General features: G+C 46.5%; 1 protein-coding gene across 2 annotated transcripts; it reads left to right on the forward strand.

Moving 5' to 3' along the window:
- The first annotated feature begins 1,880 nt into the window (after nucleotides 1–1,880).
- Nucleotides 1,881–24,384, forward strand: LOC121577706 (casein kinase I). Of its 2 annotated transcripts, none has more exons than XM_041891523.1 (9): nucleotides 1,881–2,350; nucleotides 13,721–13,831; nucleotides 14,595–14,743; nucleotides 16,419–16,647; nucleotides 16,827–16,997; nucleotides 17,260–17,408; nucleotides 17,545–17,731; nucleotides 17,872–18,011; nucleotides 22,413–24,384. In XM_041891523.1, exons 1-9 carry the CDS (start codon nucleotides 2,275–2,277, stop codon nucleotides 22,461–22,463), a joined length of 1,263 nt encoding a protein of 420 aa, XP_041747457.1. In that variant the 5' UTR covers nucleotides 1,881–2,274; the 3' UTR covers nucleotides 22,464–24,384. The 2 variants fall into 2 exon arrangements, with proteins under 2 accessions (XP_041747457.1, XP_041747464.1); XM_041891530.1 differs by having other exon boundaries at nucleotides 17,563–17,731.
- The last annotated feature ends 1,582 nt before the right edge of the window (nucleotides 24,385–25,966 follow it).

Here is a 25,966-nt window from a genome sequence, read left to right on the forward strand (position 1 = left end):
AAAGAGCAAATAATTAAAGAGCAGCAGTAAAATAAAATAACAGTAGGGTGGCTATATACAGTGGAAATCGGTACAGAGTCAACGTGCGGGGGCACCGTTTAGTCGAGGTAATTGAAGTAATATGTACATGTGGGTAGAGTTAAAGTGACTATGCATAAATAATAAACAGAGTAGCAGCAGCATAAAAGAGGGGGTTGGGGTGGGGTGGGGTGGAATGGGGTGGCAATGCAAATAGTCTGGGTAGCCATGATTAGCTGTTCAGGAGTCTTATGGCTTGGGGGTAGAAGCTGTTAAGAAGCCTTTTGGACCTAGACTTGGTGCTCCGGTACCGCTTGCCGTGCAGTAGCAGAGAGAACAGTCTATGACTAGGGTGGCTGGAGTCTTTGACAATTTTTAGGGCCTTCCTCTGACACCGCCTGGTATAGAGGTCCTGGATGGCAGGAAGCTTGGCCCCAGTGATGTACTGGGCCATACGCATTACCCACTGTAATGCCTTGCGGTTGGAGGCCGAGCAGTTGCCATACCAGGCGGTGATGCAACCAGTCAGGATGCTCTCGATGGTGCAGCTGTATAACTTTTTGAGGATCTGAGGACACATGCCAAATCTTTTCAGTCTCCTGAGGGGGAATAGGCTTTGTCGTGCCCTCTTCACGACTGTCTTGGTGTGTTTGGACCATGATAGTTTGTTGGTGATGTGGACACCAAGGAACTTGAAGCTCTCAACCAGTTCCACTACAGCCCCGTCGATGAGAATGGGGGCGTGCTCAGTCCTATTTTTTTCCCCTGTAGTCCACAATCATCTCCTTTGTCTTGATCACGTTGAGGGAGAGGTTGTTATCCTGGCACCACATGGCCAGGTCTCTGACCTCTTCCCTATAGGCTGTCTCATCGTTGTCTGTGATCAGGCCTACCACTGTTGTGTCGTCGGCAAACTTAATGATGGTGTTGAAGTCGTGCCTGGCCATGCAGTCATGGGTGAACAGAGAGTACAGGAGGGGACTGAGCATGCACCCCTGAGGGGCCCCCGTGTTGAGGATCAGCGTGGCAGATGTGTTGTTACCTACCCTTACCATCTGGGAATAGGGTGCCATTTGGGACGCATATAGGCCTTATGTCAACTTCAACCTACTCTGTATGGGGTGGTGACCTACAGACCTGCTGTGCCTCAGGGTTGTTTGTGCATCATGTCGTTTTTGCCTAGCATTTTAGCTATACATTCTAAAATCTGTTTTGTCCTTAACTCTTGGAGCATGACGCGAGGAAACAGAAAATTCCATTATATTTCAAATCTGTACATTTCCCCAGCTCCTGACATCCAGGTGTGACAAGGCAGTACAGGCAATACAGACAAAGACAATACCGATATTACCATACTTTTTTCGGAGTGGCTGTGTGACTGGACTCACTTACTTTTTTCATAGTTTCACCATCATTGTTGACAGGTTGTATGTTATGCCCATTTTGATTTATAATGTAAAAGTCCTGTTTATAAACATAAATTAGTATGTATTTAGTATTGTTAGATATATTTTTTGATTCAGTGTATCAGTTTAGTCTTTCTTGATACAAAGTAACACTAGAACAATTTCTAGCGCCACAATTGGCCCAGCGTCTTCCAGGGTAGGGGAGGGAATGGCCGGCAGGGATGTAGCTCAGTTGGTAGAGCATGGCGTTTGCAACGCCAGGGTTGTGGGTTCGATTCCCACGGGGAATTATGAGAAAAAAAAAAATAATGTATGCACTCACTAACTGTAAATCGCTCTGGATAAGAGCGTCTGCTAAATGACTAAAATGTAAATGTAAAGACCAATGCGCCCTCCCCTTTTTATGTGACCTACGCAGGGTTGCTAGGTGAAGTGATGTCACAGGCGAATGCCAGCCCACAGTGGATGAAAGTCCTACAGAGGGGAAGAGTCAATTTCTTTGAGAAGGCTTCAATCAAAATCCGTCTCCATCGTTATTGATTTTGTGAAAGATGATATCAAAAACAGCAAGAACATAATCTACACGTTCTAAGCTTTCGGGCAATACCAATATCGTGGTGTTCCGAAGAAAAGATAGTTAGAAAAGGGATGGTGAAAGTTGGATTGTTACAGAAGGAACTTAATCTTCTGGGATTCATGGGGAGGGGGGCGTCTGAATAAAGGAGTTTGTATTCCAGCAAAGTAAGGTGATATTTGGGGTGGTTTGGTAACCAAAAAGAGCAACAACACCAAGGTTGATTTTTCAAAACAACAAATTCTGAAGGTTGCTTCGTAAGAATAACATTGAACCATGGATTTGAGAGTGGGAAACCGATACAGGCTGGGCAGGAAAATTGGAAGTGGATCTTTTGGAGACATCTATTTGGGTGAGTAGCTAGCTATCAAAAATGTCATCAATATTACACAACGTTACCGTAGGTTGGCTTGGCTAACGTCACTGAACATTTAAACTAGCTAACGTTAGCTAGCTACCGTATACACCGTCTCTAACCTGCTAACCTAGCTACCTTGCTAACATGAACTAAAACCAGCTGATGGAAATTTGCAAAGATGTTATTGGTTAGAATGAACATAAAACAAACGGTCAATTCCCAGCACCTCTTGTCCCCTTGGCAAGCCAATACCTATAGCTAGCTAACAGTAGCTATCTGTAAGAGGAAATAACGTTGGCCACTAACCAGATAGTTAGCTAACGTTAGCTTGGATCATGAATGAGGCTTTTTGAAAATGTATAGGTAGTTGACTTCAGAAATCAAATGTTATTTGTCACATGCGCCGAATACAACAGGTGTAGACCTTACCGTGAAATGCTTACTTACTTACAAGCCCTTAACCAACAATGCAGTTCAAGAAATAAGACCGACCGACCAAGTCACCCACCCCAACTGAGTTTACAAGTAGTCATCCCATCTGTCAGTTAATTTCAAGGGCTGAAGGGCAGTTAGTAAGCTGCAGTAGAGCTAGCCAAATGTCCTCCACAAGCAGTGGCACTCTGATAGGATGAGGCATAGTGAACTAGTTTACCATTTATATACATTGTCTAAGTGTACTGTCCTAAACAAGGCTTCAATGTGTTTGCTGCTGTGGCTGTCTTAGGACGTAGGCAAACTATTGACAATGACGGTCTTTCTGTCTAGTTTCAACATCATTGCTGTAATGCATTGTTGTGGATAGTTTCAACCATTTGTCACTCAGTCTGGGCCGGGGTCGACTCCCCCTTAAAGGGATACTTCGGGATTTTTGTAATGAAGCCATTTATCTACTTCCCAGAGTCAGATGAATTCATGGATACCATTTGTATGTCTCAGCATCCCGTATGACGGATGGCGGTAGTTTCGCTAGCCAACGCTATCTAGCGTTAGCGCAATTATTGGAAGTCTATGGAATCTACTAACATGCTAGCAGTTACCATAGACCTCCAGTCATTGCGCTAGCGCTAGTTAGCAACTTCCTTCAAACTGCACGCAGAGACATAAATGGAATCCACGAGTTAATCTGGCTCTAGGGAAGTAGTTAAAGGGCTTCATTGCCAAAATCCAGAAGTATCCCTTTAAAAGTTGTTGACTGTCTAGTTGCTTGTGTGGCTTGATTTTAGTGTGTTGTGTGTGGCCCTCTGGTTTTTCCAGCCTTCAGTCATCAGTCAGCTGGCAACTGAAATTACATTCTGATATGTTATCACCTCCAGGGTTGAGCTCACAGACCTTTGTCATAAGGGATGATGAACACTTCCTGCTTTTTGCATGAGTCAATTTGAATTTTGTCATGCCATAACTGTAACTGTTTTGTAATAGTGTTGATATGCTTCCTGGATTGAAGTCATGTTTTTTTCTTTGGGTAGGCCTAATATTCCTCCCTATGCTGAATGCTGCATAGGTTTTATTGGACCCCATCCAGTGTTTGAATTTGGAGTATGTTCTGTCCTCATTTGTAGGTGTGTTCAGTTGACTGTAGGAATTCCTCTGGTTGAGTTGAAGCAGGAACAGCCACAGGGTTGGACATGATTCTCCAGCTTCTTCGCACCACTCTAGCACATGGCAGTTAGTGTATACAGGCAGAAAGAGCTTATTGTTGATGTGGATGACATCAGCGAAGCTTCTAACAGCCATGTCATTGTTTCACAAACCGTCAGTGTGTAACATATGAGAAAGTCAGATGATCAAATTATAACCCCCACTACTGCCCTGTCTATGGCCTGTCTGTGGTAGCCTGTCACGACACCCCACCCCATCCCTCCACCCCTGCCCCTGTTCTAAACAAATGGTTCTAAACCCCATGTAAGTCCAAAAGGTTGCTTGACTTGCTTCTCAGTTGCTTGTTGTTGGATGTTTGTTTTTGAAAGGCTTGGGTCATTTGGATACTGACTAGATAATGTGGCAGGTGTTATTCCCGTCTTTGAGTTGTTTAGCGCTAGGGCTGTGACGGTCTTGGAATTTGCGGTTACGGTAATTGGCCTTAGATTAATCCTTTCTGTCTTTTAGGATTGCCTATAGCACAGGTGTTCGCCTAGCTTCCATTTAGCAGGCCTATAATATATAGCCTAATATATACTGCTCAAAAAAATAAAGGGAACACTAAAATAACACATCCTAGATCTGAATGAATGAAATAATCTTATTAAATACTTTTTTCTTTACATAGTTGAATGTGCTGACAACAAAATCACACAAATTATCAATGGAAATCAAATTTATCAACCCATGGAGGTCTGGATTTGGAGTCACCCTCAAAATTAAAGTGGAAAACCACACTACAGGCTGATCCAACTTTGATGTAATGTCCTTAAAACAAGTCAAAATGAGGCTCAGTAGTGTGTGTGGTCTCCACTTGCCTGTATGACCTCCCTACAACGCCTGGGCATGCTCCTGATGAGGTGGCTGATGGTCTCCTGAGGGATCTCCTCCCAGACCTGGACTAAAGCATCTGCCAACTCCTGGACAGTCTGTGGTGCAACGTGGCGTTGGTGGATGGAGCGAGACATGATGTCCCAGATGTGCTCAATTGGATTCAGGTCTGGGGAACGGGCGGGCCAGTCCATAGCATCAATGCCTTCCTCTTGCAGGAACTGCTGACACACTCCAGCCACATGAGGTCTAGCATTGTCTTGCATTAGGAGGAACCCAGGGCCAACCGCACCAGCATATGGTCTCACAAGGGGTCTGAGGATCTAATCTCGGTACCTAATGGCAGTCAGGCTACCTCTGGCGAGCACATGGAGGGCTGTGCGGCCCCCCAAAGAAATGCCAACCCACAACATGACTGACCCACCGCCAAACCAGTCATGCTGGAGGATGTTGCAGGCAGCAGAACGTTCTCCACGGCGTCTCCAGACTCTGTCACGTGCTCAGTGTGAACTTGCTTTCATCTGTGAAGAGCACAGGGCGCCAGTGGCGAATTTGCCAATCATGGTGTTCTATGGCAAATGCCAAACGTCCTGCACGGTGTTGGGCTGTAAGCACAACCCCCACCTGTGGACGTCGGGCCCTCATACCACCCTCATGGAGTCTGTTTCTGACCGTTTGAGCAGACACATGCACATTTGTGGCCTGCTGGAGGTCATTTTGCAGGGCTCTGGCAGTGCTCCTCCTGCTCCTCCTTGCACAAAGGCGGAGGTAGTAGTCCTGCTGCTGGGTTGTTGCCCTCCTACGGCCTCCTCCACGTCTCCTGATGTACTGGCCTGTCTCCTGGTAGCGCCTCCATGCTCTGGACACTACGCTGACAGACACAGCAAACCTTCTTGCCACAGCTCGCATTGATGTGCCATCCTGGATGAGCTGCACTACCTGAGCCACTTGTGTGGGTTGTAGACTCCGTCTCATGCTACCACTAGAGTGAAAGCACCGCCAGCATTCAAAAGTGACCAAAACATCAGCCACGAAGCATAGGAACTGAGAAGTGGTCTGTGGTCACCACCTGCAAAACCAGTCCTTTATTGGGGGTGTCTTGCTAATTGCCTATAACTTCCACCTGTTGTCTATTCCATTTGCACAACAGCATGTGACATTTATTGTCAATCAGTGTTGCTTCCTAAGTGGACAGTTTGATTTCACAGAAGTGTGATTGACTTGGAGTTGCATTGTGTTGTTTAAGTGTACCCTTTATTTTTTTGAGCAGTATGTGTGTGTATATATATATATATATATATATATACACACACACACACACAGAGTTGAAGTCGGAAGTTTACATAAACTTAGGTTGGAGTCATTAAAACTCGTTTTTCAACCACTCCACAAATTTCTTGTTAACAAACTATAGTTTTGGCAAGTCGGTTAGGACATCTACTTTGTGCATGACACAAGTACATTTTCCAACAATTGTTTACAGACATATTATTTCACTTATAATTCACTGTATCACAATTCCAGTGGGTCAGAAGTTTACATACACTAAGTTGACTGTGCCTTTTAAACAGCTTGGAAAATTCCAGAAAATGATGTCATGGCTTTAGAAGCTTCTGATGGGCTAATTGACATAATTTGAGTCAATTGGAGGTGTACCTGTGGATGTATTTCAAGGCTTACCTTCAAACTCAGTGCCTCTTTGCTTGACATCATGGGAAAATCAAAAGAAATCAGCCAAGACCTCAGAAAAATTATTGTAGACCTCCACAAGTCTGGTTCATCATTGGGAGCAATTTCCAAACGCCTGAAGGTACCACGTTGATCTGTACAAACAATAGTACGCAAGTATAAACACCATGGGACCACGCAGCCGTCATACTGCTCAGGAAGGAGACTCGTTCTGTCTCCTAGAGATGAACGTACTTTGGTGCGACAAGTGCAAATCAATCCCAGAACAACAGCAAAGGACCTTGTGAAGATGCTGGAGGAAACGGGTACAAAAGTATCTATATCAACAGTAAAACGAGTCCTATATAAACATAACCTGAAAGGCTGCTCAGCAAGGAAGAAGCCACTGCTCCAAAACCGCCGTTAAAAAGCCAGACTATGGTTTGCAACTGCACATGGGGACAAAGATTGTACTTTTTGGAGAGATTTCCTCTATTCTGATGAAACAAAAATAGAACTGTTTGGCCATAATGACCATCCTTATGTTTGGAGGAAAAAGGGGTAGGCTTACAAGCCGAAGAACACATCCCAACCGTGAAGCACGGGGGTGGCAGCATCATGCTGTGGGGGTGTTTTGCTGCAGGAGGGACTGGTGCACTTCACAAAATAGATGGCATCATGAGGAAGGAAAATTATGTGGATATATTGAAGCAACATCTCAAGACATCAGTCAGGAAATTAAAGCTTGGTCGCAAATTACTTCCAAAGTTGTGGCAAAATGGCTTAAGGACAACAAAGTAAAGGTATTGGAGTGGCCATCACAAAGCCCTGACCTCAATCCTATAGAAAATGTGTGGGCAGAACTGAAAAAGCGTGTGTGTGCAAGGAGGCCTACAAACCTGACTCAGTTACTCCAGCTCTGTCAGGAGGAATGGGCCAAATTTCACCCAACTTATTGTCGGAAGCTTGTGGGTTACCCGAAACGTCTGACACAAGTTAAACAATTTAAAGGCAATGCTACCAAATACTAATTGAGGGTATGTAAACTTCTGACCCACTGGGAATGTGATGAAAGAAATAAAAGCTTAAATAAATCATTCTCTCTACTATTATTCTGACATTTCACATTCTTAAAATAAAGATGTGATCCTAACTGACCTATGACAGGGAACTTTTACTAGGATTAAATGTCAGGAATTGTGAAACTGAGTTTAAATGTATTTGGCTAAGGTGTATGTAAACTTCCGGCTTCAACTGTGTGTGTGTGTGTGTGTATATATATATATAGAGATAGATAGATATACTTTTTTCCCTCACTGTATATATGTGTTTCATCCCCTGCTGATTTTGTACGTTTGCCCACTGACAAAGACATGATCAGTCTATAATTTTAATGGTAGGTTTATTTGAACAGTGAGAGACAGAAAACAAAACAAAAATCCAGAAAACTCATGTCAAAAATGTTATTAATTGATTTGCATTTTAATGAGGGAAATAAGTATTTGACCCCTCTGCAAAACATGACTTAGTACTTGGTGGCAAAACCCTTGTTGGCAATCACAGAAGTCAGACGTTTCTTGTAGTTGGCCACCAGGTTTGCACACATCTCAGGAGGGATTTTGTCCCACTCCTCTTTGCAGATCTTCTCCAAGTCATTAAGGTTTCGAGCCTGACGTTTGGCAACTCGAACCTTCAGCTCCCTCCACAGATGTATTTTTATGGGATTAAGGTCTGGAGACTGGCTAGGCCACTCCAGGACCTTAATGTGCTTCTTCTTGAGCCACTCCTTTGTTGCCTTGGCCGTGTGTTTTGGGTCATTGTCATGCTGGAATACCCATCCACGACCCATTTTCAATGCCCTGGCTGAGGGAAGGAGGTTCTCACCCAAGATTTGACGGTACATGGCCCCGTCCATCGTCCCTTTGATGCGGTGAAGCTGTCCTGTCCCCTTAGCAGAAAAACACCCCCAAAGCATAATGTTTCCACCTCCATGTTTGACGGTGGGGGTGGTGTTCTTGGGGTCATAGGCAGCATTCCTCCTCCTCCAAACACGGCGAGTTGAGTTGATGCCAAAGAGCTCGATTTTGGTCTCATCTGACCACAACACTTTCACCCAGTTCTCCTCTGAATCATTCAGATGTTCATTGGCAAACTTCAGACGGGCCTGTATATGTGCTTTCTTGAGCAGGGGGACCTTGCGGGCGCTGCAGGATTTCAGTCCTTCACGGCGTAGTGTGTTACCAATTGTTTTCTTGGTGACTATGGTCCCAGCTGCCTTGAGATCATTGACAAGATCCTCCCGTGTAGTTCTGGGCTGATTCCTCACCGTTCTCATGATCATTGCAACTCCACGAGGTGAGATCTTGCATGGAGTCCCAGGCCGAGGGAGATTGACAGTTATTTTGTGTTTCTTCCATTTGCGAAAAATCGCACCAACTATTGTCACCTTCTCACCAAGCTGCTTGGCGTTGGTCTTGTAGCCCATTCCAGCCTTGTGTAGGTCTACAATCTTGTCCCTGACATCATTGGAGAGCTCTTTGGTCTTGGCCATAGTGGAGAGTTTGGAATCTGATTGATTGCTTCTGTGGACAGGTGTCTTTTATACAGGTAACAAACTGAGATTAGGAGCACTCCCTTTAAGAGTGTGCTCCTAATCTCAGCTCGTTACCTGTATAAAAGACACCTGGGAACCAGAAATCTTTCTGATTGAGAGTGGTGTCAAATACTTATTTCCCTCATTAAAATGCAAATCAATTTATAACATTTTTGACATATATATATATATATATGCTATATGAATGTTGCATTAATATATTCATTAACTTCTAACTTACACATCTCTATGTCTTCTTCACTGTTCCTTTGCACAATTCACACATCTCTGCTGGCAACTCCATTGACCTATCTCTTCCCCCTCTCTCTAGCTCTTGAACGAGTAGCCTATAGGCCAGGGATCTCCAACCTTTTCTGGCATGAGAGCTACTTTTTTTGTTTTGTTCTTTTTTTATGAAACGTTGCGTCTCTTTTTTTCTAACTTTCAAATAGGAACATTCTTCTCTCCTCCCCTGCAACTCATCCCTGGAAGAAGTAGTGTACTATGTTTTCTGTCAATATACCTGCTAAAATAATGGTTAATAAAAAAAACTCTTAAGGGGGGGCTATAAAATCAGATTTGTCACCCCAAATTCTGATATACCGTACCAGTCAAAAGTTTGGACACACCTACTCATTCCAGGCGTTTTCTTTAATTTTACTATGTTCTACATTGTAGAATAATAGTGAAGACATCAGAACTATGAAATAACGCATGGAATCATGTAGTAACCAAAAAAACGGTTAAACAAATAGCCACCCTTTACCTTGATGACAGTTTTGCACACGCTTGGCATTCTCTCAACCAGCTTCATGAGGTAGTCACCTGGAATGCATTTCAATTAACAGGTGTGCCTTCTTAAAAGTTAATTTGTGCAATTTCTTTCCTTAATGCGTTTGAGCCAATCAGTTGTGTTGTGACAAGGTAGGGGGTAATGTAGTGGAAATTCTAATCAATAATGAGGAGAGACAGGGTCAATCACCAATTAGGATATTACTTTATTCAAAACTTATCAAAAAGCCAATAAGCGAGGCTGGTTGGCGCCCCGACACAAATAATACGAAGATCTTTTATAGAAAAGATACACCCTCTTAGTCTATATGACAAATAACATATGTATGGAATAGGTCACAAGGTGAGACTTGATATATGAGAAAGGAGCATCTCCCATCCAGATAGCATTTGCTATGAAGACTGTTCTTAATGTACAGAAACCAGAGTTTGGCCCCCAAAACAAGCTTCCTCTCATCATTATCCATACCCGAGCCATCTCTCTCTGGTACCTCATTACACAAACACCAACTCATTCTATGGAATGCATGCTGTAGGTTTTATCACCAAAGGCATCGTAAATCTACTGTCAGTGTTAACACAGACACATGAGAGTCCTAAGAACTCTATTCTATTGCAGAAAACAACCATTTGATGCAATAACAGCATTATAACATCTAGTCATTTTTGCTCTCACATTCCCCCATTTTGCGAATTCTCTCAAAAAGAATATTACAAGGTTTAAAGAGACATTAATACACATGTAGAAAGTGCATACATTCTTCATAGAACAAGAAGCATAAAAGCAATAATTAATTGCATGGGTTCCTGCGTGTGACCGGGTGTACAGAAGATAGCCCTATTTGACCAAGTCCATATTATGGCAAGAACAGCTCAAATAAGCAAAGAGAAATGACAGTCCATCATTACTTTAAGACATGAAGGTCAGTCAATACGGAACATTTCAAGAACTTTGAAAGTTTCTTCAAGTGCAGTCGCAAAAACCATCAAGCGCTATGATTAAACTGGCTCTCATAAGGACCGCGACAGGAATGGAAGACCCAGAGTTACCTCTGCTGCAGAGGATAAGTTCATTAGATTTTACCAGCCCCAGAAATTGCAGCCCAAATAAATGCTTCACAGAGTTCAAGTAACAGACACATCTCAACATCAATTGTTCGGAGGGGACGATCTTTTGTGGCAGGACGATCTTTTGCAATTGATGTGAACGGCGTCATAAACAAGACGTGCTCGTATCAGGGTTTCCGTTAAGAAAATGTAGCGCCGGACATTTTAATTTACTGAACATTTTAGAAATGTACCGGACCCATAAGCATTGGGTGCATAACCTGTTAAGGGCGTCCACCCACAGTGCTCAGAATGACAAATCACATTTCGATTATGGTCATTCATCTTACACAGAACATGCAAGTCGAGGATGCAATGATGTGTGTCCTTACTTCGCACTTTGAAGATGTTAGAATAACTGTCCATTTACTTTTCCTCAGCCAACAGCACGAGTAACGAACAGCAGAATCACTAGCCTATGCATAAGCAGCACGTGAGTTTCAAGTTTGTGTAAGCAAGTTTCACCATAAAAATGCACCTTTATAATAAAGCAGTCCGTGCATCATCGCATTTGCTGACCTATGTAAGATAGCCTTCTATTCGTAATGTGATGAATAGATTGGATAGTCATCATTTAGGCTAATATAATTAAATCACTGTTCGCAGAAAAAGACAGTTCAATGCATCATGGCTGAGCGTGTAGAGGCCTGGGCTATAGGCAATATCAGATACATTTCTTTCGTTGCATTATTTCATGCAATTCTACTACACTTTATATGACTGGAGACATTTAGCAGAATATTTTTCAATACGACAAATTACAGGATAGCGTACAGTGCTGATGCTGACAAACAGATCAATAAAAACAACGTCCATATAATAGGCCTAAGAGAACTGGAGACACAAATAGAATATGACGTCCATCTAAACTGGAGGACAAAATTATTGTCCAAAAACAAACTTTTAAGTGGCACTGACCCAACAATGATAAGGGTGACTATGCACAGTGTGCACTCACCGGGTGCATCTAGTGGATTAGCTGCTCGAGCATCAGACGACAGTTGAAAAGACGAGGAGATGTAGACAAAGTTAGCAAAACAACTGCTTATAATCATTAGTAAGCACTCCCGCTATTAGATGAAGTTTATCTACATGAAAATAAAGTTCAAAAAAAAAATAATGTAGGCCTATTTGAACAGTTTTTATGGTTATTTTATTTTCATGCCGGTTTTGACCCAAAACCGTCAGTTACATGGTTATTCAATTACTGTCACAGCCCTATTAAATGCACTGTTTGTGCATATTCAGATTCAGAGACACTCACTGACTTTCAGAAAAGTAGATGTTCTCCTTGCATGGCTGCAGTTTAACTTATGGTCAATATAAAAATTGTGTTGCAGATGGGGAAACCTCATGTGCAACTCCAATAAAACTCAAATGTTCCAGCTCAACAGACATGAATTGTAATGGAATTGCCCCAACCGTGCACCGCTGAGTGGATGTATTTAAAGAGTAGTGTTCCATGTGTTGGAAGGCTAAACCATTATGCCACTGAAAAAAACTAAACGTGTCAGTCCCAAGTGCCTAGTTCTTATCCATTGTAATGGGAGAGACAGAATATTATTTCAGCGAGGGAATGGATTTGTCCCCATCCCAGGTCAGCTGTGTTCATGCGTCCTCCTCAGGTGACGGTTGGAGGGGGGAGGGAAGGGGAGGGGGGGGACTCATCCTACACACACACACAGTGAGAGGGCAAGGGAAGCTCCAGTCAGCTGTAATTCCCTCTGTTCTGCTCTCCAGTGTGGATTAATGCATCCCCCTTTATGTAACCACATGTATGATTCATCCAACGTGTTATTGTGTGTGTTCATGGAGGTGTTAAGTGCTTTTCAGGAGAGGGTCTGAGTCATTCGCTGGCTGGTGGCTCTGTTGTGTAGTTGACGCTCACTTAAAGTTCCACACATGGACTGTAGCCTACTTTTGAAATTAAATGTCAGATTTATAAAGCTCCCGTTTTCCCACTGCTAGCACACGAGCAGCAAATGTGCACATCTTCAATGCATTTTTACAATTGTAGCTTTTGCAAGCTGCCCAAAGAGAAGTAGGCCCAGTACTAAAGTAACAAGCTAGGTGTGTTTGACATTGAAACTCTTATTTAACATATTGGCCGGTCTTTCACATATGAAACATTCTTTCATGTTCCTGGGTAACGCTCCTCTATAGGCTCTGCTGGCCATCTATAGCTGCTCTAGTCATACTCTGGATTCCTGTTTTCACTGCTGCTGGGCAGGGTGTGATGGGTGTGCTTCACTCTCTACTCCCATGTTCTTACAGCACAGTTCTGGGAGGGAACCCATCTTCCCTTTTTAGAATAATAGCATTCTGGTCACATGCTGGCAGTACTCCTCATAAGGAAACGTTAAGGTTACAGTTAAAGTTGGTTTGTTTATCTGACTGGTATGATATGAATGGGAGTTGGTGTATATGCCCCATCTACATTTTAGTCATTTAGCAGACACTCTTAACCAGAGCAACTTACAAGAGCCATTAAGGTTGTGTCTTGCTCAAGGGCACATCAACAGATTTTTCACCTGTCTGTGCCGCAATGCTCAGTCAGCAGGGGCATGCACATCACCAGGCACCAGAGTTTCCCCTTCCTGGTCAGGTAAAACTGTCCAGGCCCTAGTCCTTTCTAGGCCTAAATCATATTCTGAACCGAAAGCAATAATACCCCTGATGGCTCTCTAACCATCTACATACATTTATATTGACAGTCTTTCCTCTTTGTCCCCCAGGCACAGACATCTCAGTGGGAGAGGAGGTGGCCATTAAACTGGAATGTGTGAAGACCAAACACCCCCAGCTCCACATAGAGAGTAAGATCTACAAGATGATGCAGGGAGGAGGTGAGACATGGGTCTGAAACAGTATACATGGGCCAGGCTGTGGGCTATCAGTCCTCTCTCTACCTCTCTCTCCCCTCTCTTCTCCTCTCGTTCTACCTCTCTCTACCCCCTCTCTTCTCCTCTCGCTCTACCTCTCTCTCTCCGCACTCTTCTCCTCTCTCTCTTCCCCTCTCTCAATAGCTAAAACTCTCTCTCTCTCTCCCCACTCTTCACCTCTCTCCCCAGTCTTCTCCTCTCTCTCTCTGCTCTTCTCCTCTCTCTCTCTCTCTCTCTCTCTCTCCCCACTCTTCATCTCTCTCCCCAGTCTTCTCTTCTCTCTCTCTGCTCTTCTCTCCTCTCTCTCTCTCTCTCTCTCTCTCTCTCTCTCTCTCTCTCTCTCTCTCTCTCTCTCGTGCTCTCTCCCCACTCTTCACCTCTCTCTCCCCAGTCTTCTCCTCTTTCTCTCATCTCCCCCTTCTATCTACCCCCTCCATCTTCCTTCTCGCCCCTCTCACCCTCTTTTCCCCCTTCCCCCAATGTTAATGTGGTTTTCACATCGCTGGACAAGCAGGCAGGCAGTCATCCACATCAGTCAGTCAGGCCGGCCAGCAGCCTAAGAGAATAGATTCAGTGGAACCTGTCATCAGATCACAGAGCCAGAGAAACAGCACTTGCGTGGGCTAGGTATCACACAATAAATCATGTTAAACCCAATAAAGAATGGGATTTCCTTTCCCTACAGTGGGCATCCTTATAAATCACTCTCTCCTTCCTTTCTCTACAGTGGGCATCCCATCCATAAAGTGGTGTGGTGCAGAGGGAGACTACAACGTGATGGTGATGGAGCTGCTAGGCCCCAGTCTGGAGGACCTGTTCAACTTCTGCTCCCGCAAGTTCAGCCTCAAGACTGTCCTGCTGCTGGCTGACCAGATGGTGAGACACACAACTGACCATTAAATCCTCAGCTCTTATGCTGGCTATTAGGGTCCCGTGTATCTTCTGCAGTTATGGCCACTATGTGCTATGAAATCTGCTAGCAAAGTAAAGCTGTCCAAGAGGTTTAGTGGCCACCCCTGCTCTTATGTACAGTACCAGTCAAAAGTTTGGACACACCTACTCATTCCAGTGTTTTTCTACATTGTAGAATAATAGTGAAGACATCAAAACTATGAAATTACACATGGAATCATGTAGTAACCAAAAAACATGTTAAACAAATCAAAATATATTTGAGATTCTTCAAAGTAGCCACCCTTTGCCTTGATGACAGCTTTGCACACTCTTGCCATGGAATGTATTAAAACAATTATCAGGTGTGCCTTGTTAAAAGTTAATTTGTGGAATTTCTTTCCTTCTTAATATGTTTGAGCCAATCAGTTGTGTTGTGACAAGGTAGGGGGGGTATACAGAAGATAGCCCTATTTGGTAAAAGTCCATATTATGGCAAGAACAGCTCAAATAAGCAAAGAGAAACGACAGTCCATCATTACTTTAAGATATGAAGGTTAGTCAATGTGGAACATTTCAAGATCTTTCAAAGTTTCTTCTAGTGCAGTCGCAAAAAACATCAATCGCTATGATGAAACTGGCTCTCATGAGGACCGCCACAGGAATGGAAGACCCAGAGTTACCTCTGCTGCAGAGGATAAGTTCATTAGATTTACCAGCCTTAGAAATTGCAGCCCAAATAAATGCTTCACAGAGTTCAAGTAACAGACACATCTCAACATCAACTGTTCAGAGGAGACTGCGTGAATCAGGCCTTCATGGTCGAATTTCTGCAAAGAAACCACAACTAAAGGACACCAATAATAATAAGAGATTTGCTTGGGCCAAGAAACACGAGCAATGGACATTAGACTGGTGGAAATTTGTCCTTTGGTTCCAACCGCCGTGTCTTTGTGAGACCCAGAGTAGGTGAATGGATGATCTCTGCATGTGTGGGTCCCACCGTGAAGCATGGAGGAGGAAGTGTGGGGGTGCTTCGCTGATGACACTATCTGTGATTTATTTAGAATTCAAGGCACACTTAACCAGCATGGCTACCACAACATTCTGCAGCGATACGCCATCCCATCTGGTTTGTGCTTAGTGGGACTATCATTTGTTTTTCAACAGGACAATGACCCAACACACCTCCAGGCTGTGTAAGGGATATTTGACCAAGAAGGAGAGTGATGGAGTGCTGCATCAGATGACCTGGCCTCCACAATCACCTGACCTCAACCCAGTTGAGATGGTTTGGGATGAGTCGGACGGCAGAGTGAAGGAAAAGCAGCCAACAAGTGCTCAGCATATGTGGGAACTCCTTCAAGACTGTTGGAAAAGCATTCCAGGTGAAGCTGGTTGAGAGAATGCCAAGAGTGTGCAAAGCTGTCATCAAGGCAAAGGGTGGCTATTTGAAGAATCTCAAATATAAAATATATTTTGATTTGTTTAACACTTTTTTTGGTTACTACATGATTCCATATGTGTTATTTCATAGTTTATGTCTTCACTATTATTCTACAATGTAGACATTAGTCAAAATAAAGAAACCCTTGAATGAGTAGGTGTGTCCAACATTTTGACTGGTACTGTATGTTAAAATTTCCCTCCTCTCTTCCAGATCAGCCGGATTGAGTACATCCACTCTAAGAACTTCATCCACAGAGATGTGAAGCCTGACAACTTCCTGATGGGCCTGGGCAAGAAGGGTAACCTGGTGTACATCATCGACTTTGGCCTGGCCAAGAAGTACCGTGACGCCCGCACACACCAGCACATCCCCTACCGCGAGAACAAGAACCTGACCGGCACCGCGCGCTACGCATCTATCAACACACACTTGGGGATAGGTAGGTCACACACATCCGGAGATTGATCACACGCTATCATAAACGCTATGCGCACACACTCCTCAGCACAAGCCTGATAGTGGAGCACTATCTTTCAGTCATGTCAGATCTGTAATTTCTTTGAGGAAAGGAAGGATGCTTTTTGAAGGTATGTGACTTTCTCCTCTCTCCCTCAACAGAGCAGTCTCGTCGTGATGACCTGGAGTCTCTGGGTTATGTCCTGATGTACTTCAACATGGGCTCTCTGCCCTGGCAGGGCCTCAAGGCCGCCACCAAGAGGCAGAAGTACGAACGCATCAGCGAAAAGAAGATGTCCACCCCTATCGAGGTGCTCTGCAAGGGATACCCCTGTGAGTAATGGGATTTTCTAGGTTTATTCCATCCTTGTTATAGTGTACTGAAGGTTTCTGTGCTTGTCATGTAGTAACAAAATACTGTTGGAGTGTTTCTGTCCATTTGTCTTGTCCTTTCTGCATCTCTCTACAAAGAGACCATGCTGTGACCCTGTAAACATGGGAAAGAATTTCCCTTCCGGATGATAAAGTATTCTGATTTTAAAAGATTATGATAAAATATTCGGATTAAAAGTAACACTTTCCTCCTTCCTCACAGCGGAGTTCTCCACCTACCTGAACTTCTGTCGCTCTCTGCGGTTCGATGACAAGCCAGACTACTCGTACCTGAGACAGCTGTTCAGAAACCTGTTCCACAGACAGGGCTTCTCCTACGACTACGTCTTTGACTGGAACATGCTCAAGTTTGTGAGTACTGCCTCTTAATTGTTAATTAAACATCTATTAAACAAATATGAATGATTTATTACACAGTCCTCTTAACCATTAGCCAATGGTACCTCAGTGGCAGCTTTCTGATCTAGTCTCCATTTCTGTCCCTCTGACTGCCCCTAATTCCAAGGGGGCCAACCGTGCAGCGGAGGAGGCGGAGCGGGAGCGGAGGGACCGAGAGGATAGGCTGAGACACGGCAGGAACCCCGGGGCCAGGGGACTCCCTGCCGCCTCAGGACGACCCCGAGGAACACAGGACGCAGCGCCGCCTACACCCCTCACACCCACCTCACACACAGGTTAGTGTTTCTGACACACACCTACACACACACACACACCTAGATGACTTTGATGTATGGATTACTTAACAATGTGCTTGACTATTGTCTTGTCATGGTCAGGTAGCGGAGTATTTATCTCTTTCTCCCTCGCTCTCTAGCCAACACGTCTCCACGACCGGTGTCCGGTATGGAGCGGGAGAGGAAAGTGAGCATGCGGCTTCACCGGGGAGCTCCCGTTAACATCTCCTCGTCCGACCTGACGGGACACCAGGACACCTCCCGCATGTCAACCTCACAGGTACAAGCTCACCCCGTCCCCAGCCGCATCCCCCGGCCCTCACCAGATGACCCTTGACCTCATTCGACCATGACCCATCATGACCCGCTCCTCCAGAGAAATATGCAGAACCGAACCAATAAAGTTGCCTATAGTCGAATCTTTAGATGTCAATAAGTGTAGCTATACGTCTAGCAGTGCATCAATAAGGCCGGCATCGCATCAACATGATTCAACACTTAATCTTTTCAAACATGAATGAACATAAAGCTGTTTATTGGAGGGAGGAACTTCAACTAGCTATGTAAAGGGCCCTGGCTTTAGCCTGCCAAAGCAAGACAAGGAGAAGAGGGGGAAGGAAATCCATCCCAGGATTGAGAGGAAACCCTGAACATCCCCTCTCCTTAGGCAGCGTCAACATCCCCCCACACTCCTTAGGCAGCGTCAACATCCCCCCCACACTCCTTAGGCAGCGTCAACATCCCCCCACCCACAATCCTTAGGCAGCGTCAACATCCCCTCTCCTTAGGCAGCGTCAACATCCCCCCCACACTCCTTAGGCAGCGTCAACATCCCCCCACCCACCCTCCTTAGGCAGCGTCAACATCCCCTCTCCTTAGGCAGCGTCAACATCCCCCCACTCTCCTTAGGCAGTGTCAACATCCCCCCCACTCTCGTTAGGCAGCGTCAACATCACCCCACTCTCCTTAGGCAGCGTCAACATCCCCCCACTCTCTTTAGGCAGCGTCAACACCCCCCCCACCCACCCTCCTTAGGCAGCATCAACATCTCCCACCCACCCTCCTTAGGCAGCGTCAACATCCACCCCCCCACCCACCCTCCTTAGGCAGCGTCAACATCCCACCCACCTTCCTTAGGCAGCGTCAACAGCCCCCCACCCTCCTTAGGCAGCGTCAACATCCCCCACTCTCCTTAGGCAGCGTCAACATCCCCCCACCCTCCTTAGACAGAGTCAACATCCCCCCACCCTCCTTAGGCAGCGTCAACATCCCCCCACTCTCCTTAGTCAGCGTCAACATCACCCCACTCTCCTTAGTCAGCGTCAACATCACCCCCCACTCTCCTTAGGCAGCGTCAACATCACCCCACTCTCCTTAGTCAGCGTCAACATCACCCCACTCTCCTTAGTCAGCGTCAACATCACCCCCACTCTCCTTAGGCAGCGTCAACATCACCCCACTCTCCTTAGGCAGCGTCAACATCCCCCCACTCTCTTTAGGCAGCGTCAACACCCCCCCCACCCACCCTCCTTAGGCAGCATCAACATCTCCCACCCACCCTCCTTAGGCAGCGTCAACATCCACCCCCCACCCACCCTCCTTAGGCAGCGTCAACATCCCACCCACCTTCCTTAGGCAGCGTCAACAGCCCCCCACCCTCCTTAGGCAGCGTCAACATCCCCCCACTCTCCTTAGGCAGCGTCAACATCCCCCCCACCCTCCTTAGACAGAGTCAACATCCCCCCACCCTCCTTAGGCAGCGTCAACATCCCCCCACTCTCCTTAGTCAGCGTCAACATCACCCCACTCTCCTTAGTCAGCGTCAACATCACCCCCACTCTCCTTAGGCAGCGTCAACATCAACCCCACTCTCCTTAGGCAGCGTCAACATCCCCCCACTCTCTTTAGGCAGCGTCAACATCCCCCCACCCACCCTCCTTAGGCAGCATCAACATCCCCCCACCCACCCTCCTTAGGCAGCATCAACATCCCCCACCCACCCTCCTTAGGCAGCGTCAACATCCACCCCCCCACCCACCCTCCTTAGGCAGCGTCAACATCCCCCCACTCTCCTTAGGCAGCGTCAACATTCCCCCCCACTCTCCTTAGGCAGCGTCAACATCCCCCCACTCTCCTTAGGCAGCATCAGCATCCCCCCACTCCTTAGGCAGCGTCAACATCCCCCACCCACCCTCCTTAGGCAGCGTCAACATCCACCCCCCCACCCACCCTCCTTAGGCAGCGTCAACATCCCCCCACTCTCCTTAGGCAGTGTCAACATTCCCCCCCACTCTCCTTAGGCAGCGTCAACATCCCCCCACTCTCTTTAGGCAGCGTCAACATCCCCCCCACTCTCTTTAGGCAGCGTCAACATACCCCCCACCCACCCTCTTTAGGCAGCGTCAACATCCCCCCACTCTCCTTAGGCAGCGTCAACATCACCCCACCCACCCTCCTTAGGCAGCGTCAACATCCCCCCACCCTCCTTAGGAAGCGTCAACATCCCCCCACCCTCCTTAGGCAGCGGCAACATCCCCCCACCCTCCTTAGGCAGCGGCAACATCCCCCCACCCTCCTTAGGCAGCGTCAACATCCCCCCCACCCTCCTTAGGCAGCGTCAACATCCCCCACCCTCCTTAGGCAGCGTCAACATCCCCCCACCCTCCTTAGGCAGCGTCAACATCACCCCACTCTCCTTAGGCAGCGTCAACATCACCCCCACCCACCCTCCTTAGGCAGCGTCAACATCCCCCACCCACCCTCCTTAGGCAGCGTCAACATCCACCCCCCACCCACTCTCCTTAGGCAGCGTCAACATCCCCCCACTCTCCTTAGGCAGCGTCAACATTCCCCCCACTCTCTTTAGGCAGCGTCAACATCCCCCCACTCTCTTTAGGCAGCGTCAACATCCCCCCTACCCACCCTCCTTAGGCAGCATCAACATCCCCCCCACCCACCCTCCTTAGGCAGCGTCAACATCCCCCCCACCCACCCTCCTTAGGCAGCGTCAACATCCCACCCACCTTCCTTGGGCAGCGTCAACATCCCCCCACTCTCCTTAGGCAGCGTCAACATTCCCCCCACTCTCCTTAGGCAGCGTCAACATCCCCCACTCTCCTTAGGCAGCGTCAACATCCCCCACTCTCCTTAGGCAGCGTCAACATCCCCCCCACTCTCCTTAGGCAGCGTCAACATCCCCCCACTCCTTAGGCAGCGTCAACATCCCCCCCCACTCTCCTTAGGCAGCGTCAACATCCCCTACTCTCTTTAGGCAGCGTCAACATCCCCCACCCACCCTCCTTAGGCAGTGTCAATATCCCCCCCACCCACCCTCCTTAGGCAGCGTCAACATCCTCCCCACCCTCCTTTGGCAGCGTCAACATCCCCTCTCCTTAGGCAGCGTCAACATCCCCCACTCTCTTTAGGCAGCGTCAACATCCCCCCCCACCCACCCTCCTTATGCAGCGTCAACATCCCCCCTCCTTAGGCAGCGTCAACATCCCCCCCACTCTCCTTAGGCAGCGTCAACATCCCCCCCACTCTCCTTAGGCAGCGTCAACATCCCCCCACTCTCCTTAGGCAGCGTCAACATCCCCCCCCACCCACCCTCCTTAGGCAGCATCATCATCCCCCCCCACCCACCCTCCTTAGGCAGCGTCAACATCCACCCCCCCACCCACCCTCCTTAGGCAGCGTCAACATCCCACCCACCTTCCTTAGGCAGCGTCAACATCCCCCCACTCTCCTTAGGCAGCGTCAACATCCCCCCACTCTCCTAAGGCAGCGTCAACATCCCCCCACTCTCCTTAGGCAGCGTCAACATCCCCCCACCCTCCTTAGGCAGCGTCAACATCCCCCACCCTCCTTAGGCAGCGTCAACTTCCCCCCACCCTCCTTAGGCAGCGTCAACATCCCCCCACCCTCCTTAGGCAGCGTCAACATCCCCCCACCCTCCTTAGGCAGCGTCAACATCCTCCCACCCTCCTTAGGCAGCGTCAACATCCTCCCACCCTCCTTAGGCAGCGTCAACATCCCCCCACCCTCCTTAGGCAGCGTCAACATCCCCCCACCCTCCTTAGGCAGCGTCAACATCACCCCCACCCTCCTTAGGCAGCGTCAACATCACCTTACTCTCCTTAGGCAGCGTCAACATCCCCCCCACCCACCCTCCTTAGGCAGCGTCAACATCCCTTGAGAGCTGGAGCGCTGCATTCCAGCCTTGTGATAACAAATCCATGTGGGGAATTAGTGTTTGCCCTATTCCTAGCTGTCACCCCACCTAGCTCTGTGACCTATCCTCAGCTCAGTGCGTGTGGCTTGTTGCAGTGGTTGGACTGTGGTGATGCCTGTCTGACGTTCTCCAGCATGTGACTGCATTGAGTCCTATCCTGCTCCTAACTCCCCAGTGTCCTTCAAACCCTCTTCTCCCTTGACTTTTACCACTGCTCAATGCGGCATGGTTTTTCATAGGTCTCCAGAAATTCTCCCCAAGCTACAGTTTAGGTTCGCTATGGCTGAAAGCGTAAACGCTGGTGTGAATACTGCATTTAGGTTTCTTGTTCTGACACGTGAATGACACACCAGAGGTATAATGAATGATAAGATGGAGATTCCATGCAGAGAAGCTAGAGTAGAGATCCCCATTAGCGAGTATAAAAGTTGATCTCTCTGTCGCTCTCAGGTGGTACCTGGTATGATCCCTGGTGGCCTCCACTCTGCAGCGCCTCGATGAGACAAGACCCACAATGCACCTGGCACAGCAGAGGACTGCACCAAGCCTGGCTCAACCAATCAGCAGCCTGCCCGCTAACTACTACACAAACCATCGGAAGACCACCTCTTTCCTCTCCTGACCTGGTGTTCTCTGGTGGATCCTCTCTCTTTCACACTAGATGTCTTGTTCCTTGCCCGCTCTGTCTCTCCCCCTTCTACGTACTTGCTTTCTTGCTATCTTTCTACTCTCTCTCAAACACTTACAATCGTTGTGATAAAGAAACTCTGAAATACAGACCACATCTGCGACCTCTTTTCTGGGAGACATTTTCAACGTCTGTGCGGAGACCTTGAGCTGCCATGGCGATCTAACAGACTTCATTAAGACTGAAACAAATGGAACGACAACAACCGCCACCATTATCGCCATGGTTACTACTCATCATCTATGGCACTTTGTCAATAGACACTCATTTCTACTCCCACAGTACATTACTACATAACCCTTATCAATAAATCTGATATGAAAAGAGCTAATCAATGATTGCGGCTCTATTTGAAATGGGTCGTTTTGGGTGACTGCTTTTCATTTGTACTTATTTACAGACCTCTTTTCTCTGACCACCAGCAGGCTTTTGTTGAGTTTTCTATTGTGTTCACAGCCCTGATCTGTAACTAAAGCCATTTGTAATATATACTATTTGCATGTTTTAACACTGGACATCCCTTTGACCAGACCAAGCTGCATCGTATGGAGTCAGGTGGAGGGTTTCAACTCTAAACCACAGCTAAAGTGTTTCTTTATGGGGTTTTATGATCAACATCCCTCAAGTTGTATGTGTATAGGAGGGCCCCTGTCAAGGTTTCCTCTTCTCTCCAACCGAGTCAGACTGCCTCACGGTCTACTGTAAAGATCTACATTCTCATTCTGTTATTTGTATTGTTTCTAAGCTGTGAAATTATATTTTAATGAAGATGTGGAAATGTTTAAGCTTTTTCCCTTTTTGGTTTCCTTATTATTGTGGTGAATTTGGGTTTCATACACTGGGTCTCACTTGGGATGGCTCTACAGTGAGACATTGTCCTATAATCGATCTGGTTCAGTCCAGTTTTGGGCATAATCATTGTCCGTGCCAAGGCTTTCGCCGTGTCTGTCCATCGTTTTAGTTGAAGTTCCTCAAATACACCAAAAATGAGCACTCGCACAGAGAGACTTAAGTGTGTTAAATGGCTGCCATTTTAAACTATTATTTGTTTTGAGTGTGAACGGAAGTTAAATGTCTTACTGGCTCCATGTGAGGTGTTATTATTTGTACATGTTTTGAGAAGTAAAATGGTCTGATGTGGTTACAAGCAGAGGCACTTGACTAAACATCTGTGATAACTTCATCTATCCCATGATAAATGAACCGATGGACACTTTTCTCTTGGATGGGCTATGGTCTTGGACGTTCCCCTGCTCAGACGTTGCGTGCATCGACCAGCGATTGCGTGCCACATCATCGAATGTGCCGTCAGGCACCAGATTGCTATAACATGTGGTTAGCTGATACGGAAAATACCTGTTCTTCATGCATTGGCAACGCGGCGGCAACGCCTGGGCAGAGTAACACGCCCAGTCTTTACTGGTCCTCGGCAAAGAGTATGGCGCAAGAGTTTGGGATATTCAATTCAACCACTGAAATGGTCCTCAATCAGCAAGATGAGACTTAAGGGCGGGCACAGCTGAACCATTGCCATGGTTCAGCCCTATAGGACTGTTTTAATGCTGACCTCATTATTGACTAGTCATTTCTGGTGTGACCCATGGCCAGTTTGGTCAATCACTGACTCACCCTCCTATGTGTAATTAACTAAGCTACCAGCTCTAAGAATATTCCTTTATCTCCATTTGTATTTGTGTACTTTAAAAACTGTAAATAAATGAAGTACTTTGTGTACTACTCTGTGTGCTTTCATTTTCAAATGTATTTTTTATTTTTTTGAAAAGTGTAGTCAAATGAATTTAGATATGTTTTAATGTCTTATCACCTGTGTGCAGACTATAACCAGACGTGCACACTACTACGCAGTCCCAGTGTAGGACACCTGATGGAAAGAGAAAGACAACCAAAAGAGACCTGGAGAAGGACTGTGACCCGACCTGGGGAACCCTCACCAAGAAGATAATAATATGCCATTTATCCAAAGCGACTTAGTCATGTGTGCATAAATTTTTACGTATGGGTAGTCCCGGGGATCGAACCCACTACCCTGGCGTTACAAGCGCCATGCTCTACCAATTGAGCTACAGAGGACCACAAGATGGACTGTGACCCGACCTGGGGAACCCTCCACCAAGAAGATGAAGGACTGTGACCCGACCTGGGGAACCCTCACCAAGAAGATGAAGGACTGTGACCCGACCTGGGGAACCCTCACCAGGAAGATGAAGGACTGTGACCCGACCTGGGGAACCCTCACCAAGAACATGAAGGACTGTGACCCGACCTGGGGAACCCTCACCAAGAAGATGGACTGTGACCTGACCTGGGGAACCCTCACCAAGAAGATTAAGGACTGTGACCCGACCTGGGGAACCCTCACCAAGAACATGAAGGACTGTGACCCGACCTGGGGAACCCTCACCAGGAAGATGGACTGTGACCTGACCTGGGGAACCCTCACCAAGAAGATGGACTGTGACCCGACCTGGGGAACCCTCACCAAGAAGATGGACTGTGACCTGACCTGGGGAGCATCTGAAGAGTGTCATCATGCTCACTATCAAACTTTTAAAGAACCATTCAAACACTTTCTCCACAGAATATATATTTATTGGGTTGGCATAGCAACAGGTCAAGAAGCAGCAGTATCTCAGAAAAATAGGAATTGAATAAATCCACATGAAAGTTTGACGTTCAACAAATACCCAGCAGAGGGTGCTCGTGGACATGGTTGTGTATTTGTGGTTTTGTAAGTGTCTGCAGATCTATCATTAATAAATACAAAGATCTGACAGACTGACAAGATAGGCAGAACAATATCCACAAATATATACAATATACCAACATGCAGAAACATACAGGACAATACTGACTACGCACAGTTTTACAAGTGCAAAGCCAACCTTCGTAGAGCAGAGCAAAATGCTTCACTGTGTTTGGCTGGGATAACTTATCATCAGGTGACATCACAGGAATTGTAATTGAGACTGCATCAGTGGAGGAAAATATAAAAATAGCACTATATATTCTATTGGGTCACAGCGTCCCCAGATGCCAATGTATCAGATTTAAGGCACTGTATAAAATAGGTCTTCCTCCATATTACATACATTACATCAGCGGGCTGGGCTATAATGTAATATCCTGTCACAGGTTAATGTGTCCCCCTTTTCAGATCTAAAGAGATACTGACAGTTGTGTAGGGTTTGGTTAAGTTAGGATACACCAACACTACACAACAGTATCTTTGTAGACTCCCATTTGTAGACTGCCAACATTCTTACTCCACCTGTCAGCATAAACAACATAGACAAAT

Source organism: Coregonus clupeaformis, chromosome 1, assembly GCF_020615455.1.
Source record: "Coregonus clupeaformis isolate EN_2021a chromosome 1, ASM2061545v1, whole genome shotgun sequence".
In the NCBI taxonomy this organism is placed as follows: Eukaryota; Metazoa; Chordata; class Actinopteri; order Salmoniformes; family Salmonidae; genus Coregonus; species Coregonus clupeaformis.

Bases quoted from the DNA above. Each gene is read 5' to 3' on its own strand.
- LOC121577706 (XM_041891523.1), top strand. From the start codon at position 2,275: ATGGATTTGAGAGTGGGAAACCGATACAGGCTGGGCAGGAAAATTGGA. The intron at 13,832-14,594 runs GTGAGACATGGG...CTTTCTCTACAG, and splicing joins CAAGATGATGCAGGGAGGAG to TGGGCATCCCATCCATAAAG. The intron at 18,012-22,412 runs GTACAAGCTCAC...TGTCGCTCTCAG, and splicing joins CCCGCATGTCAACCTCACAG to GTGGTACCTGGTATGATCCC.